Source organism: Monodon monoceros, unplaced genomic scaffold (assembly GCF_005190385.1).
Source record: "Monodon monoceros isolate NGI ecotype Baffin Bay Population unplaced genomic scaffold, NGI_Narwhal_1 Super_Scaffold_3, whole genome shotgun sequence".
In the NCBI taxonomy this organism is placed as follows: domain Eukaryota; kingdom Metazoa; phylum Chordata; class Mammalia; order Artiodactyla; family Monodontidae; genus Monodon; species Monodon monoceros.
In genome coordinates this window covers 57,987,559-58,003,615 of record NW_021703780.1, presented here as the reverse complement: position 1 = coordinate 58,003,615, position 16,057 = coordinate 57,987,559, and the positions used below count along the sequence as shown (strand labels likewise).

Here is a 16,057-nt window from a genome sequence, read left to right as displayed (position 1 = left end):
TGGAGCCAGCAGTGCTGTGGTGGGTCCTTGGGGGGTGCCTGGGGGGAGGGGCTTCTCTGAGTCAGCAGAGTCTCCTATTAGGAACATGAACTGTAGAGCCCGATGGTCTGAGTTCAGATCTTGGCTCTGTGGCTCATGGCCAAGTTATTAACCTCTCTGTGCTTGCTTCCTCATTTGTAAAGTGGGCATAATAATAGTACTCAGTTCTTAGGGCTGTGAGCACTGAATGGGTTCATACATGTAGGGTACTTAAAATAGTTCTTGGCACATAGAAGGCATCCCAGATTGTGTAGACTTCAAATAGAGTTGGTTCCCCCGAAACCTGAGGCAAAGTAGCCGCAAAGGGTTGGGATGTGGCCCTGAAGTGTTGTGAGCCTGTGCTGTTTTCCTGGTGGTGAGGGAGCAGCCTGATGGGTCATTGTCACCCCTGCACCTTTCATGAGCTTTCCTTGAAACGGCCCTTCTTTGTGCTTCTCCATGGCTTGCCAGGTGGTCGGAGGAAATGCCTCCCTCCCTAGAAAGTGAACTTTCTCCCCCAGGTTGAAGAGGAATGAGTCGTCCTCCTCCGTCCAGAATTACTTTCATCTGGATTCTCTCCAAAAGAAGCTGAAGGACCTTGAAGAGGAGAACGTTGTACTTCGATCAGAGGTGAAGTGCACTCCCTGCCCTCGTCCCCTCTGCAAGGGTGGTGGCCCCATTTTGCATGTCTGGTGAGAATAGCTGTGATTACAGCCCCTCCGTCCTCCAGGGTGATGGTCTGTGAAAGAGCCATGTGGACCTGGGGTCACAGCCACACCAAGTGCCCAGAGGGCGTGCCTCACTTATGAGCTGGGCATTGCCTTCAAAGGGCAGCACATACTGTCCGGGCTGCAGCAGACGGACTGGTGAATTATGCAGCTTGAGGCTGGGTAAGAGTGGCAAACCCTTCTCCTTCTCGGTCAGGGCCAAAGCTCCTGGAAAGTGGGGCCTTGCCATGGTGGTCTCCAGCTCGGACGTAGAAGTGACTTGGAGGCCTGGTGTGAAAGCCTCGTTTTCACTTTACTGCAGGTCAGATGTGCCCTAATAGTACACGAGAACTTGGAGACATATTTCTTAGACAGTTAACTTAAAAAGGTTGAACTGAGTGAGGCAGCTTGGAAACCCGTGCTTTTGAGTATTTCTGATTGGCTAGTCACTGTGGTGGGTACTTTGCCTGCATTCTTTTTTTAAAAAAATCTTCACAACAAGGCTGGAAGTTGGTTACTCTGATTCTCATTTACAGTAGGGAAAACCGGGACCCAGGCTACTAAGTGTTTTGATTGCCAAAGATCTCGCAAATTAGTGAGCAACAGAGCCAGGGTTTGTAAGTCTCTGTGGCTCCAAACCCCACATTATTTCCCTTCACCCACTACCCCTATCCAGAAATACAGATGCATGCAAATTTAGTACTATTTGTTTACTTATCCATGAGTTTATGCTTTCTAGCCAGAGGTGTGGTACAGCCCTATCGATCAGGCCCTTGTCTGTCAAGTTTGGGCTGCATGTTCACCTAAGCTGGCCCAGGGTTCCCCAGAGTCCCTCCAATAGGGCAGACCACCTGTCACCTCGAACTTGCCTCACATGTTGGGAAGAGCCTCATGTCTGGGCTTAACAGGATGCTCTCCTGCCTGAGGAAAGGGTCATTCGTGTCTCTTAGCCATCAACTCTTCCAGCCTCTCATTTACTGATGGGACACATAAGCCCAGTGCGACCAAGCTTTCTCTGCCAGGCAGTGGCTGAGCCACGACTACAGTCCAGTTTTCCCCATTCTGAGTTCCAGCATCTGCCCCAAGTAAATGCTCTAGCCCCAGGCACACAGCAATTTGTCCCTCTGTCGGAGTCTTCCCCTAAAGCAAGCGGAGGGAATCTGATCCCAGCCACAGATTCCGGCTCCTGCATCTGGCTTTCAGGACTGTGGCATCTCTGGGGCCAGGACCTGAGGGCTCAGAGATACCTCTCTAACTGGGGCATTTTCTTGGGGCCTTCAGATCTCTTCCCACCTTTTCAGCCAGGAGCAAAGCCATCCAGAGTCCGAGGGGTAGCTCTTGGGTCTCTGAACTTTAATGCTTTCATATTATACCCTGTTTTTGCTCAGCTGAATACAACAGGTCTAACTCCCACCCAGAAACTCAGAGGATGGTGCCCGGCACGTAGTAGGTGTGATAAGTGTTAGCCATTCTTGTGGTGGTGATTATCCTTAGAATGCCCACGGTAGGCAGGGCTGTGTCATAGCCACTGTTTGGGTCACAAGGGGGTCCATGACTGTGAGCCAGGACGGGCACACGTGAATAGACAGGCCGACTGATAGAGGGGGCGCTCACAAGAGTTTTAGCAGCTGCTTTGTGTGGCGCCCTCTAGTGGTTGGGATTGACTTTCTATATCTGAGGGCTCAGTGGGTCACAGCTGGGGAGATGCTGAAGGGCAGCTTTCCAGACCCAGGTTAGCCCTTGCTGCATCCCCTAGGCCGTCCAGGTGCGACTGTGGGATCTCTGACCTGAGCCTTGTCCACAGGCCTGCCAGCTGAAGACGGAGACCATTACCTATGAAGAAAAGGAGCAGCAGCTGGTCAACGACTGCGTGAAGGAGCTGAGTATGGCCTGCCCCCCGCCCCTCCTGTCCCCCGCTTTTACTTTCCCCATCTGCCATCATTAAGACCAGATGGATTTGCATTACCTGATAGAGTGTGGTCTTCCTGCCAGCCTGGGCTCAGTAGCATTTTTTCCGAAAACTAGAGGCCTCCCGTGATCTTGTGTGGCACCCCTCACCCTCGTGTATGAGACAGCGGGTGCGGTGTTGTCAGCCATACATTCCCAGTCTCTCGCAATTAATTAAAATTAATTTTAGTTTTGGCTTTCTGCTGGAATACTGGTTATCGAATGTCTGAGTTAGGTCCAGCATCGGAGTCCTGAGCTGAAGATGTGGAAGAACAGCCTTATAGTATCAGTAATTTGATGTGTAAACGTTGAGGCCAGAGTTCTCAGCTTTGCAAATACGATGTGCTTCCCCCGACCCTCTCCATTATAAGTTTACACGTTAAGACAAATGGGCAACACAGTATTCTGAGTGTCAGCAAGACACTAAGTCAATGAAACGCACCCTATGTTTAAATCTAGTAAAATGAGTTATGGCTCTGAATATGGGTTGAAAACGCCCAGGGGAATTGTGTTGTGCATGGCGATAATTCCTTTCTAGAACAGAGTGCAGCAGGGGTTCCTGTTACTGATGGGGGTGTGTTCCTGTGTGGAACGTGCAGAATTGGCCAGAGGCGCCTTCTGTTTGGTATGGCACCTCACGGCTGACTGCGAAAGCCTGCCCTATCTTCTCTGGGCAATGGGGTGAGGACCCACACAGAGCCTGCGAGCCACAGCTGGTGGGCCGGTTCCTCCTCACGACAGACCGAGCCCATATAGGAAGATGGGGACTCTCCCTCCAAGCCATCTTCACGTGCCCTCTCCACTACTCCCCCCTGTCTTGTAATAAAGATGTTTTTTTCTTGGACAAACCGCAAAGAAACCATTCTCTCTGGCTCTTGCGACTGTCGTTTCTTGGTCAAAGGGGACGCCAACGTGCAGATTGCCAGTATCTCGGAGGAACTGGCCAAGAAGACGGAAGATGCTGCCCGCCAGCAGGAGGAGATCACACACCTGCTTTCCCAGATAGTTGATTTGCAGAAGAAGGCAAAAGCTGTAAGGCTTCTGTTTCTCTGGCCGATACAAAACTAGCTGTTCTGAGATGGAGAAGGGGCATTTACCCCAAAGACAGTGCCCTTTAGATTCATATTTTAGGAATTTGTGCCGTCCCTTTAGAGCTTTTGCTAAAGCTTAGCGGATTCAATAGCATAAAATTTGTTGCCCTGAATTGGCAAGGGGATCACATTTATCACCACTCACCTCCTAAGAAAAATCTGCAAATGAATAGAACTCATTAAGAAAGGTAAAGGGGCTGTAAACAGAGAGTTTGGGAATTCAAAGTCTGAATGATCTAGTTTGGTATTTGTCCTTAGGGCACCTGTATATTCTGCGGTAGAACCTTGTCCCCTTTAGATTTAAGATGTAGCAGCGAAAAAACAATTAAGTTTCCCCACGTCAGGCCTTTGCTAGAAGCCTGAGGTGAAATGCTTCCAGAGAGCGGCTGTGACTATGGAGGGTAGGGGTAAGCGATAGGGAATGAACACGGACACAGGAAGTACGCTGCCTTCCAAACTATATAAAAGACAAAATTTTACTCCAGTATAAGATAAAATCTCCCTGTGGACGTGTGATAGGATCATAACGGATCAGGGAATAAGAGGGGAAAAGTTAGACTTTTCTACGTGTCTTAAAAGAGAAGCTGATTTCCCTTTGCCACGTTCTAGTGTGCAGTGGAAAATGAAGAACTTGTCCAACACCTGGGGGCCGCCAAGGATGCCCAGCGGCAGCTCACGGCCGAGGTGAGTGGCTCTCCCTCATTTCATCAGGGCCCCAGTCCCAGCTGGGGTACATCAGCCTCCCTCCAACAGGCTGTGTGGGTCCCGCCCATCTTAACAACCATTCTGATTTTGAATTGAATGTCATTCTTACTCCTAAGGCAGCTCCCAGTTGAGCTGACGCTGGTCGTGAGCACCTGGGGGGCTGGGCTGTACACCAGCCTGGAGCCCGGTGCGCACGGGCCCACGACAAACGTTCCAATAAGGGAAAGGACACAGAGCACGCCATGTCAGAGGAGCCCCGTTCAAAGACGTGGCAGGAAACGAGGGAGTGATGATTCGCCCTCTCGTTTGTTTTCTCTCAGTTGCTCGTTAGTGTTTTAGGAGATTTCCGAGTCTGCAAGTAAAAGAAAAACTATGCCTTGAGGACTCTTTGGCCTCAGGACACAGGGCAGCAGGTCCCGTGGAGGGCGGGAGCCTCTGGTAGTGATCCTGGTGGGTGGGTGGGCGGTACCAGGTCTCACATCCCAGACCTCTGCCCTTTCCTGGTGTCCGGCAGCTGCGCGAGCTGGAGGACAAGTACGCCGAGTGCATGGAGATGCTCCACGAGGCCCAGGAAGAGCTCAAGAACCTCCGGAACAAGACCATGCCCAACACCACGTCCAGGCGCTACCACTCGCTGGGCCTGTTTCCCATGGTGAGTGCCCGCCTGCTGCCTGACCCCCACTTCCCACCCTCAGGCCAGCGGGTGCTCCTGGGAGGAGGGCGGGTCTGGAGCTGAGCCTCTGCAGGTGGCTTCTCCTTTTGCAGCTTGGATCTGGATCCGAGATGAGGGCTCGCGAGCCCAGCCCGTGGCTTCTTAACCACGTGAGACGAATTGGTCCTTTATTTTCCGTCCCTCTGAATCTGTCTTTTCTACTCCTGCCCTTGGAAGATAAATTTAGTAGGAACTAGATTTAGTAGGCACCTCAGGTATTTGGAAGGCACTCTACATTATTTTTCCCCCGACCTTTTTAGAGTATGTGCTATTTTGGGCTCACAAGCGCATTGGAGAATTCTTAAATTGCCTTAAGCTTCCGCTGGTTCTTTGTATGCTTATTAACCGTTCTGGTGGCTTTCGGCATCTGTGATCTGAAAAAAGATTTCCCTCTATGCTGGGTGTGACGTTTTTATATTTTTCGTCTTAGTTCCCCACAGTCTTATTTCTTTCACCCTGGCCTGATCTGTTTCATGTTTAAGCTTTAGGGGAATGTGGTTGAGAAGGGGGCTTTCCAGGACGCTGACCTCTCCCTATGGTCAGCACAGGGTGGTGCCCCTCTGCTGGTCATTTCCCAGTAGTATTGGGGGGAACTTTCTCATTTTATCTTCTTCTGTCAGACTAGGGCCCCTTGAAGGTGGGGACCATGTCTTATTTGCTCTTTCCTCCTTCCCTCTCTTTAATACTCTGCACCTAGCACAGTGCTTGGTACATTGTAGAGTTGTAGGTGCTTACTAGATGTTAGATCTGGATGGCTGGATCAACAGACTGAAAAGCAAACCACCACAAACTTTTCAGGCTCTATTTCCATGCTTTGATGAGATACCAGTTCTCTCTGAGGAGAGAAGACCTTTTGAGAGAAACTCCTCTAAATGAAATAGGAGTGGAGGGCTGTATAAATGTTTGTGAAAGTTGGTCCCTTTCAAATTGACCTTTACTCAGGGCTCTTTTTTCTTCACAGATTCCCCCTCCGCATTGCAGACACTGTCACCCAACCCCTTGCTGTCTGAACCACTTTTTCTAAATCATGATCTCCTTTTCTTCTTTGATTTCGTATATAAAGTCAGGCGCTCTCTCTCCACCTGATTGAAATCTAAGGGAAACCAAAAAAGAAAGACACAGCGTAAATAAGTCAGCTTTCCAAGAAGCTGATTGGTGATCCAGTGATTCCAAGAATCCCAGTGAAGGCAGCAAAGGACAATATATCCCCTGAATCCCCATCTAGAGCGAGCTGACTATGCTCGGCTCACAGACGGGCCCGTGTAGCTTTGTACGCTCCCTGCCTCACTTTTCCTCCTTCCCGGTTTCACATCTCCTGGGGCTGTCTTGTCTCCTGCATGCCTGGGGTTCACTGTCCTGTGTTCCTGCTCTCAAGGACAGACCTGTACTTTAAAGCTGAACCAGGACGTAAGAAAAGTTGAATTAAGTCTGCATTTGGGTTTCTTCTGGAGAGATTGATTCTCAACGTTTATTATTTGCTGAGGCGGAGCTTTTGTTTGCCCTTTTTCTGCTGTTGGCAGAGCTCAGTTTTTGAAGACGGCTATTTTTAAAGTGCATTATGCATGAAAGGTATTTAAGGCAATCTAAAGCTTGCATCATGCCTGTGTCTCTGGAGCAGAACACCCGGCTCTGCCTCTCTTGCTCCCACAGCCCTTCTAACTGCCGAATAAAACAGTGAGTAGCAGGCTTTGCTCAAGTATGTTCCCAATTCTCTTGCGTTATGGCCAAGAGTTCTTAATCTGGGATCTACAGACAGGATTCAGTGGGCCCTTGAACTTCGAGGGAGGATTATATCTCATATGTTCATTAATCCCTAACTGTACTTGGTGTTTCCTTCCTTCATGAAGGTAGGTAACAAACCACAGCGATATTAGCATCCCCGTGACTTTGTCATCCATCGAAATCACAGCTCTTTTCATAGCACATGTCAGTGGCCACAGATGTCCCAAGACACCACCTGTGCTAATCTCCGCTTCAGTCATTACCAGTCCTGAAACCCGATCCTGTGTGTTACTCTATCATACTTGCAGTTATTAATATTTTAGTAATTAACTCATCTGGCTTCCTCTTTAATCCTAATTATTTTATTCATTTAAAAACATTATTCTGAGAAGGGATCCATGCTCATCTCCAGATGGCCCAGGGGGGATCATGGCCACAAATGTCACAGACCTTGCTTGTGACCTTCCTTCAGAACAGCAGTGTCATTAGTAGTTTGGTATCTTGTTTCTTCTCTTAAGTGGTATGAAGGTCCTTCCCTTGTGCAGAACTTGGAATGTAAACAGTATTAAGAAAAATAAACTAGCTTAAAAATTACAAATTCCAGACGGGAGCATCCCCAGTGGACTGGGGGGCCCTGGAGGAGGCCCCATGCGTTGTCAGCTGGGAAGCCACTGGCCACAAGTGACTACGTAAATTTAAATCACTTAAAATTAGTGCAGTTAAGAATTCAGTTCCGGGCTTCCCTGGTGGCGCAGTGGTTGAGAGTCCGCCTGCCGATGCAGGGGACACGGGTTCGTGCCCCGGTCCGGGAGGATCCCACATGCCGCGGAGCGGCTGGCCCGTGAGCCATGACCGCTGAGCCTGCGCGTCCGGAGCCTGTGCTCCGCAACGGGAGAGGCCACAGCAGTGGCAGGCCCGCGTACCGCAAAAAAAAAGAACTCAGTTCCTCAGTCACACTGGTCACATTTCAAGCACTCAGTAGCCACCTGTGGCCAGTGTCTCCCATACTGGATGGTGCAGAAAGAGAACATTCCCGTCATCGCAGGAAGTTCGGCACGAATTTAGCCCTTCTCTTCAGGTTCTCCTAGGTGGTGTCCTCCTCTGAGGCCTCGGCAGGTGCTTTTCTGCACACCCTGGTCCTATCGGCATCCACCTGCGTGAGCATGAGGGATTGTTTGTCAGCCTCCGCTTCACCCAGTGAGGCCTGGTGGGCGGTTCAGGGAGAGGGGTACTCAGCAGGCCCCTCCATTGCTGAGTCTGAGCTTGGGGCTTGGCCCATCCAGGAGGTGAGAAGTCCTCAATGACTGGTCTTCCCCAGACCCACAAATTCACAACCTGGCTAGAGAAAGACGCAAGTGGAGTGTTCAGAGAACTGGCAAGGTCTTCATGTGTTTGCTGTCTCCTTGGGGAGGAGATGAAGGATTCCTGGCGGAAGTGAGATGTGAGCCGGTTGTTAAAGGTGGGTGGGCCACAGATGGTTGGTGGGCACGGGAGCTTTCCCTGCCGGAGGCCAGGGATCACAAGAGCAGAGCCCAAGTGACAGCACCCATCACTCAGGTCCTTCCCCGCAAGCTCTCTGCCTCTTCTTGTGGTCACCGCCACGGCTCCATGGTTTAGCCCAGGGAACATAGGGTTTGCTATCAGACCCTCAGTTCATAGGAGCCAAGGGGCTTTACACTCAGCTCCATGGGGATCGCTCAGCCCGGCGTTCTGCCCGTGGCAGGTGCTGTCACCCTGTGTTCCGAGGCCTCGGTTTATGCTCTGTGTCCAGGCTGTCTTCGCGCCTCTTCTAGAGACAGAGCACTTGAATTGCTGCTCACTCACTGTGTGTCTCCCGGCTTTTCCCAGGACTCCTTGGCGGCGGAGATCGAGGGAACCATGCGCAAGGAGCTACAGCTGGAAGAGCCCGAGTCGCCAGACATCGCGTACGGCCTTGGTTCTCAGCTCCCAGGGACTGTGGGGTGGGCCTCAGATGCCAGCAGTGATCACTGTGATCCTTCCGCAGACAGTCTAGATTAAGGGAAATTAGAGAACACAGCTGACAACCCCCCTCCTCCTCTGGTTGGGTTCTAAATATATATTATGAACTTGCAGAAAGTTAGGGAAGGACAGATGTATTTCCCATCTCTCTTCACACAGGCTCCATCTTGATACCACCGCTCATTTTTATCTTTCTTTTCAGTGGAAAATGTTACTTAAAAAAATTCTGACGTCTGTCAGGAAAAGAAGAATAAGATGCAATCTGAGATACAGAGGGCTCTTCAGGGGGTGGGGTGTGAGCAAGTCTTCCGTTTCCTTTCTGCATACATACCGGCCTGTGCCATCTCTCTTCCTAACTTGAAACCTTGCACTTGGCCTGCTCAGAGGTGTAAGGAACCTGTGGATCTGATTTCATCAAGTTTTCTCTGTACCCAAATCCCATAGACAGAACTTAAACGGGATCCTGGAAGTGACCAGTCCCTAAGCCTCGGTGCATGTGTGAAGCCCTTTGCAGCCCAGAAAGAAGCAGCCATTATAGAAACATACCTACCTTTTTCTCCTTAAAAGAGAACAAATGAGCATCAAAGTGTGGTTCTGCTCTTAGAAATGGCAGTTTCCAGAAAAAAAAAAAAGACTAATTTGGTGTTTATCATCTCATCATAGAAGTTTTTAAGACTAACTTTAAGTCTTACTTTTTTAAAAAAATATGAATGGTCAACAAAGACTCATTCTGCAAAAATTTATTGAGCCCTGTTATGTGCTGAGCAGTGAACACTGCCCTCCTGGAATTTGCTTTCTAGAGACTATCATGAGAGAAGAAAACTAGGTGGGAGACAAAAGTTACCATTAAATATATTTGTAGGGGCTTCCCTGGTGGCGCAGCGGTTGAGAGTCCGCCTGCCGATGCAGGGGACGCGGGTTCGTGCCCCGGTCCGGGAAGATCCCACATGCCGCGGAGCGGCTGGGCCTGTGAGCCATGGCCGCTGAGCCTGCGCGTCCGGAGCCTGTGCTCCGGTAGGAAGCAGTATCAACTTTAGGACACAACCACGTAGTGGAGCCCTGAATTCTGTGGGTATTGAGTCTCTTGAATTCCAACCAACACCCTAAGAAACACGTGAAAGGCACAGGGTGTCGGGTTGCTTGGGGGTCACAGTGGGCCAGCTGCCTGTTGGCTTCTCAGTGGATAGTGTTTGGAGGGTTGAACTCCAGGGTCGTTCCTGCATTTGCTTAGTCATGGATGATGTTGTGCATTCTCCCCAGTCACCAGAAGCGAGTCTTTGAGACCGTAAGAAACATCAACCAGGTCGTCAAGCAGAGGTCTCTGACCCCGTCCCCCATGAACATCCCTGGCTCCAACCAGTCCTCGGCCATGAACTCCCTCCTGTCCAGCTGTGTCAGCACCCCCCGGTCCAGCTTCTACGGCAGCGATGTCAGCAATGTCGTCCTTGACAACAAGACCAACAGCATCATCCTGGAAGCGGAGTCAGCAGACCTGGGGTGAGCCAGCCAGGGTCTTTTATCTTTCTGCTTTGGGGACAGGTAGGGGGGATTGAACACAGGTTCGGTAATCAGAAGAAGGGGGGCTGATAAGAGTCGCCTGAAAAGTGTAGACCTTTCAGTTCTCAAATCTGTTGTACCAACCGGCTGAGCTTATGCTTATCTTGATGCTGCTATGTTAACCAGTTTAAAGAGTTATAACAGGATGCACCAGAAGTCGGCTTTTCTGTAAAATGTTGGAGGAGAGGAGAAATGACAATTTTTTTCTGTTAACCTTTATCTGTTAGGCTACAGACCAGACATTTGTTTCATGAACCCCTTTGTAGCTTGGATTCTGAAAGGCTGAGGAGGACTCAGGCTTGGTCTTGTGAGCAGAATCTGGTTTGCTTCAGGAGGTGGGGTGCAGGGTGTCTGGCAAGTGCCCGCCACACTATGCATTACTGGGATGGGTCCTCTTCAGTGGTGGTCTGTCCCTCTCATCCTGAAGCCCTGCAGGACCCCACCACCACCGCCATTTCATTGTCCATCCTTTTCCTATGACTTCACAAAATTGGCTTTTCTGACTGATGGGTCAGACAGTTGGAAACTGCTCTATCGGAACTCTGGTTTTTTCTGGACTTTATCATTTTTCTTGTTGAAGTATAGTTGCTGTACAATATTATGTCAGTTACAGGTAGGTGTACAACATAGTGATTCACAATTTTTAAAGGTTATAGTCCACTTAGAGTTATTATAAAATATTGGTTATCAGCCTGAAGAAGGTTTCGACTAAGGCGTCATGAGGGAGATGTTTTGTAGGGGTTGGGTTTTATGTAGTGTGTGCAAATTTGCAATGCACCTTAGTGCTCCCTCCTCACCTCCCCGAGGAAAAAAAGAACCAACAGAGGGAATTGTTATTCTGGACAGGCATTTGTTTCCCCATTTTAGCCTAAATTTCAGCTGCCTTGGTTTCCTTAAAAGACCCAGCTGCCACCTGGAAACTAGCAGTAAGGCCGTTGTTGTCTAGCGCCCCCTGCTGGGTGCTCCGCGCTCACCCCCCCGTTTCCCCTCCTTCCAGAAACGAGGAGCGGAGCAAGAAGCCGGGCACGCCGGGCACCCCGGGCTCCCACGACCTGGAGACGGCGCTGCGGCGGCTGTCCCTCCGCCGGGAGAACTACCTCTCGGAGAGGAGGTTCTTCGAGGAGGAGCAGGAGCGGAAGCTCAGGGAGCTGGCGGAGAAGGGCGAGCTGCTCAGCGGCTCCCTGACGCCCACCGAGAGCATCATGTCCCTGGGCACGCACTCGCGCTTCTCGGAGTTCACCGGCTTCTCTGGCATGTCGTTCAGCAGCCGCTCCTACCTGCCCGAGAAGCTGCAGATCGTCAAGCCGCTGGAAGGTGATCACAAGGGGCCTCGGCCCCTCTCTGCCCTCCTCAGCGACTCTCTGTGGTCCCTGATCCACCACCGGAAAGCTGGCAACCTCTGTAACGCCTACTCCTTTTTCTTCCGAGATAGCCACCCGCGCTGCTGGTTTGAGTTCCTCTGAGTGCCCAGGCCTCCACCTCTCCCGGTGCAGGTCTGGAAATGCACACACAGGCAGCCCAGACTAACCTCCAACTCAGCCAAAGAAAAGAAAACGTGTTGGCGCCGGTTTTCCTAGTTCTCTTTCTCTTGCATTTAGGACCTTAGAAGTACAAATCTTTTGGGGAGGCAGAGGCGCTCCTAACATCCTCAGAGGTTAATCAGGACATGCCTGGGGGTGTGAGAAGTGTAGCCAATTGATGCTTTGACTTCTCAAAAAATTTGGTGTCAGGGAGGGGGTGTGCAAAGCAAACGCTGTAAGTTGTTTTTTTTCAATAACCAGGTGAAAGCGGTTTGCTGTTTGTTGACTCACATGTTCCGCTTTGGTCTTCAGATAAAGAGGGTGTGGCTTTCCGCAGATGCAGTGTTCTGAGCAAGGCTTGTAGACCTCCACAATTTGGGGGCCGGGAAGGGGGTGGCTCTGGCGGCGAGTGAGTCCTGTCCCTCTTTAAGCCTACCTTTTCCAGGGGCAATTCAGTTTCTAGTGTCATGGACACCCTAGATGATTAACCCCATGGAAAAACTCCCCTTTTTTCCTTCTTTTTGCTTTAGGCATTATAACATGTGTTCCCCTTACCTACCGCTACCCTGCTGAGAGCCACTAAGTGCTTGTAATTTTTTTTTTTTTCTTCTTTAGTTTGGAAACCCAAGAGAGTTTGAGAAGGTATTTCAGAATTCTACTAGGTATCTAATGCAAAGCCAAATCAGAATTTCTGTAAGGCAGTATTTCTCACCTTTTTTTTTATTACCCTCTTTAAGAAGCCATTTTAGACATGAATTCCCAATCCCTCCCCCCCAGAAAAGTTAATGCCATAGATATATGTGTTATATGCGTATCTGTGCCTAAAGAGAGTACAGATATTCACCCCAGAAGAACCAGTTTTCAGCCCTGGGGGGCAGTATCACCCCTGTTAGGATGCATGCTGTAAGATGAGGTTGTACTTGTAAAAGACCCAAGAAATGCTGGGTGCCATAATTCTCCAAAGGAAGGAAGAGGGTGGGCGAACATTCTTTTTTCATAATTACTTTTTAATTGTATAATTTAGGTCCTTCTTAGATTTCAGAAGAGGGATGGCTCATCCTTTTTTTAACTGTTTATTCAGTTGTAAGCTTGGTGATTGTTTTCTGATCCATAATTATGTCTGTTTTTCTTTCAATAAAATCTTCCATTTCTGCAATTTTACTTTTTGCCTTTCTTTTCTTTTTTCTCCTTTGTCTCTCAGAGGTCATTGGAATTTATCATCTCTATCTTGTCTGCTTTCTATATTTTACTTTGTGTTTCATTAGATCATCTAAGGATATGTTTCTGGATTCATTTTCCAAGCATATTGTAGGAAGAGATTTTTTTAAAAGTTATTTTGACCAATTCATCCTTTTCTCTTTTAATCTTGTGACGTAGATAGCAGTAGTTTTGTGATAAATTAATAGAATAAGAGGAAATCCCATTAGATTTGCAAGATAAATTTCAACTATAGTACCCTGCTCACCAGGAACCCATATCACTACCATTAAAAAGTCATGTCTTATCACTATGGGCTGTAAGGTATCCTCATGATAGAGATCTATCCCTCTGGCTCCATTTTGTAGTGCTCTGACTTCTTAGTTGTTTAAAATACAACCAATATTTTTTTTCTTCCTCTCCTCTACAATTACTTCTGTGTTACCATGTTTAATTTGATATGGTAAAGTGCTGACATGGAAGTCTGCCTGATGCTGTGTTCATTACAGCTCTAACTGTGGTGTTGGATAAGTTACTTTACCTTTTTGAGTCCTGTTTCCCTTATTGTGAAATAGGGCTCACACCTACCACTCAAGATTGTGTCAAGGAATAAATGTGATGTGTTTTTATCGTGCCCAGCATCTGATAGGTGCTTGTTAACTTGTAGGCTCCTTGAACTTGCCCCTTTTCCAGTAATTCAGGTATAAGGGCTAGCCTTACCAGTGTTGAGACCTGGACCAGTATTTTGCTGGGGCCAGTGTTCTTACATCCTTTTCCACTGCCACCCCGTGCTCTCCAGTGGCCCAGGTAAATGTACCTGTGGTGAGGCCCCTGGAGAATGTTGGCTGGGATCATAGCAGATAGCCAATCTGTGTCGTCCATCTGTGTCTCCCTTACCTATTTAATTAATCTTGCTGTCTGCTTATTGGTGTCAGCCAAAATAACTGGGCTAGGTGTTTAAGAATGCTAGCACTCTTGTCTCTTCATCTTATCTTACACGTTTTAAGCAGGTAAAGGACAAACAAAATATTCAAACTAGAAAGAGATATATCGGCATTAAAAGGATGAATCAGGCAGTATTTTTCCCCTCTATTTTGCTCTTCCTTTCTGATTGATTATAACCAGATAGTATTTCCAAATATAAACAAGTTAATATGTAATTAGGGAAAAGCATACACTTCCAAGCTGTACATTATCCAGCAGGTTTAGTTCTAACTTTTAAGCCCTAGGTGCTCTGCTGACATACATGGATTTAGTTTTCTTCTCCTTTGGTGGCATGAAAACCTTTTAGTTAGAACAGCGGGGTGTGGAAAGAAAGCAAACAGAAGGAAAGGGGCAGTGGCCGTAATTACGTTTCTGCGCTGTCCACGCCCTGCTCCATAGACCATCCTGGTGCCAACTAGGAACGTGAAGGTTCCCCTCTTTGCCTGCCTGACCCCAGCTTCATTCTCATGTGGGTGGGGAGAAGGTGATGGTAATGGGAGGTAGCTAATAGTACAGCAATCCTCCTGCTTTGTGCTTGACAAATAAAGGAGGCCAGGAGGGGTGGGCACGGGAGGTGGGGGGGGAGCTGGGGATAGGAAAGAGACAACAAAGGCTCTGAATAAGGCAGAACTCCTCACACTCCACCTCCCATCCACTGCCACGCCTGGACCACCACGTTTGCTCGGGCCCTCAGAACCAGTCAGGAGTGGAGATGGTCCATGAGCTCCCTGCATGGCATAACTCACATGACAGTCAAGTTTGCAGAGGTTTTCACCAATAGTCACTTTTGTAGAATAGAAGACACCTGTTTGAGAATTAGAAGACCATTCATGTGTGTTACTCACCTGATTTCTGAGGCTCACATTATGTGAGGCCTCCTCAGTGCTGTCTGAGATGTGGTGTTTATGGTCAAGGGGCTGGGCACTGGAGCCAGCCTGGGTTTAAAGCCTGGCTGTGCAGCCTCTGGCAAGTCATTTTACCTCCCTGCGCTCGGTTTCCTCATCTGTAATGTGAGGATGGCAGGGTTATCCTGATGAATGAGTCAGTAAGTGTAGGCGTCTTAGAAGAGAGCCTGGCCCTTAGTGCTCAGTAAAGGTTGGCTATTCCATGAGTAAAGGAGGCCTGAGGCGTGGGGTGAAAAGGCACGTATTATGCATCTTTCCGCATAACCTTTGCATTGTAATCTCACTAGATTTCCTTGCTCTGCATTTTCAGGGAATGCAAAAAACTCCATGTACTTCTGTAGCCTTTTTAACTCCAAATAGCAACTCTCTGTAGCCTCATTTCTCTCTCAGACTCATGCATGGGGTGGGGAGAGATGGGGCAGCCTGTTAAACAGATGGAGAATGGAGGCCCACGGGACTCTTTTCCGGGCCCAGACCTCCAGCCTCAATGAGTTCTTTCCCGGTGCATTGTAAACGTCTAGAACCCCCTTCAGAAGGATGAGGAGATCTGCCACTTCCTTGACATGGTTCTTCACTTTCCATTGTGTTGACTTTCCCTTTAGTCCCCTTCCCAGTGTGGCCATGGCCACATTGCATCTGGGGATTTCTCATCTTCCTTCTAAGACCTGGATGCGCCGCCCCAAGCTGGGTGTCGTATTGCCTTGTTTAAAATTTCTCCCCAGTGCAGTTTTGTTGCCAGGAATGTGGACATGTGAACAGTGAACACACAAACCGGGGGCCCATTTTGGATTATTATGCGTGGAGGTCCCCAGGAGTGGCAGGAGAAACCCCATTGGTGGGAGAGTGCATCTCCTGGCAGGCCCTGGACGCCCACGGGGAAGCTGCCCTGCCCGCCATTTATTCCTCCATATTCTCACTGAGCCCAGGTTCCTGGCTAGTTTTCAGACCTATGGTTTGAGGAGGGAGGCAGGATGAGTTTACAGAAAGAACTGGGCCTTTAGCACTGAACCCT

General features: G+C 49.0%; 1 protein-coding gene across 13 annotated transcripts in view; it reads left to right on the top strand.

The window, feature by feature from the left end:
* The window catches only part of TRAK1 (trafficking kinesin protein 1), a 104,231-nt gene that overhangs the window by 70,264 nt on the left and 17,910 nt on the right, over positions 1 to 16,057 (top strand). For all 13 annotated transcript variants that reach the window (XM_029243171.1, XM_029243169.1, XM_029243175.1 and 10 more), the window contains 8 exons: positions 540 to 648; positions 2,530 to 2,608; positions 3,574 to 3,704; positions 4,373 to 4,447; positions 4,983 to 5,120; positions 8,751 to 8,827; positions 10,143 to 10,379; positions 11,437 to 11,753. In XM_029243171.1, the coding sequence (XP_029099004.1) occupies positions 540 to 648; positions 2,530 to 2,608; positions 3,574 to 3,704; positions 4,373 to 4,447; positions 4,983 to 5,120; positions 8,751 to 8,827; positions 10,143 to 10,379; positions 11,437 to 11,753 (1,163 nt within the window). The remainder of the gene's footprint in view (positions 1 to 539; positions 649 to 2,529; positions 2,609 to 3,573; positions 3,705 to 4,372; positions 4,448 to 4,982; positions 5,121 to 8,750; positions 8,828 to 10,142; positions 10,380 to 11,436; positions 11,754 to 16,057) is intronic.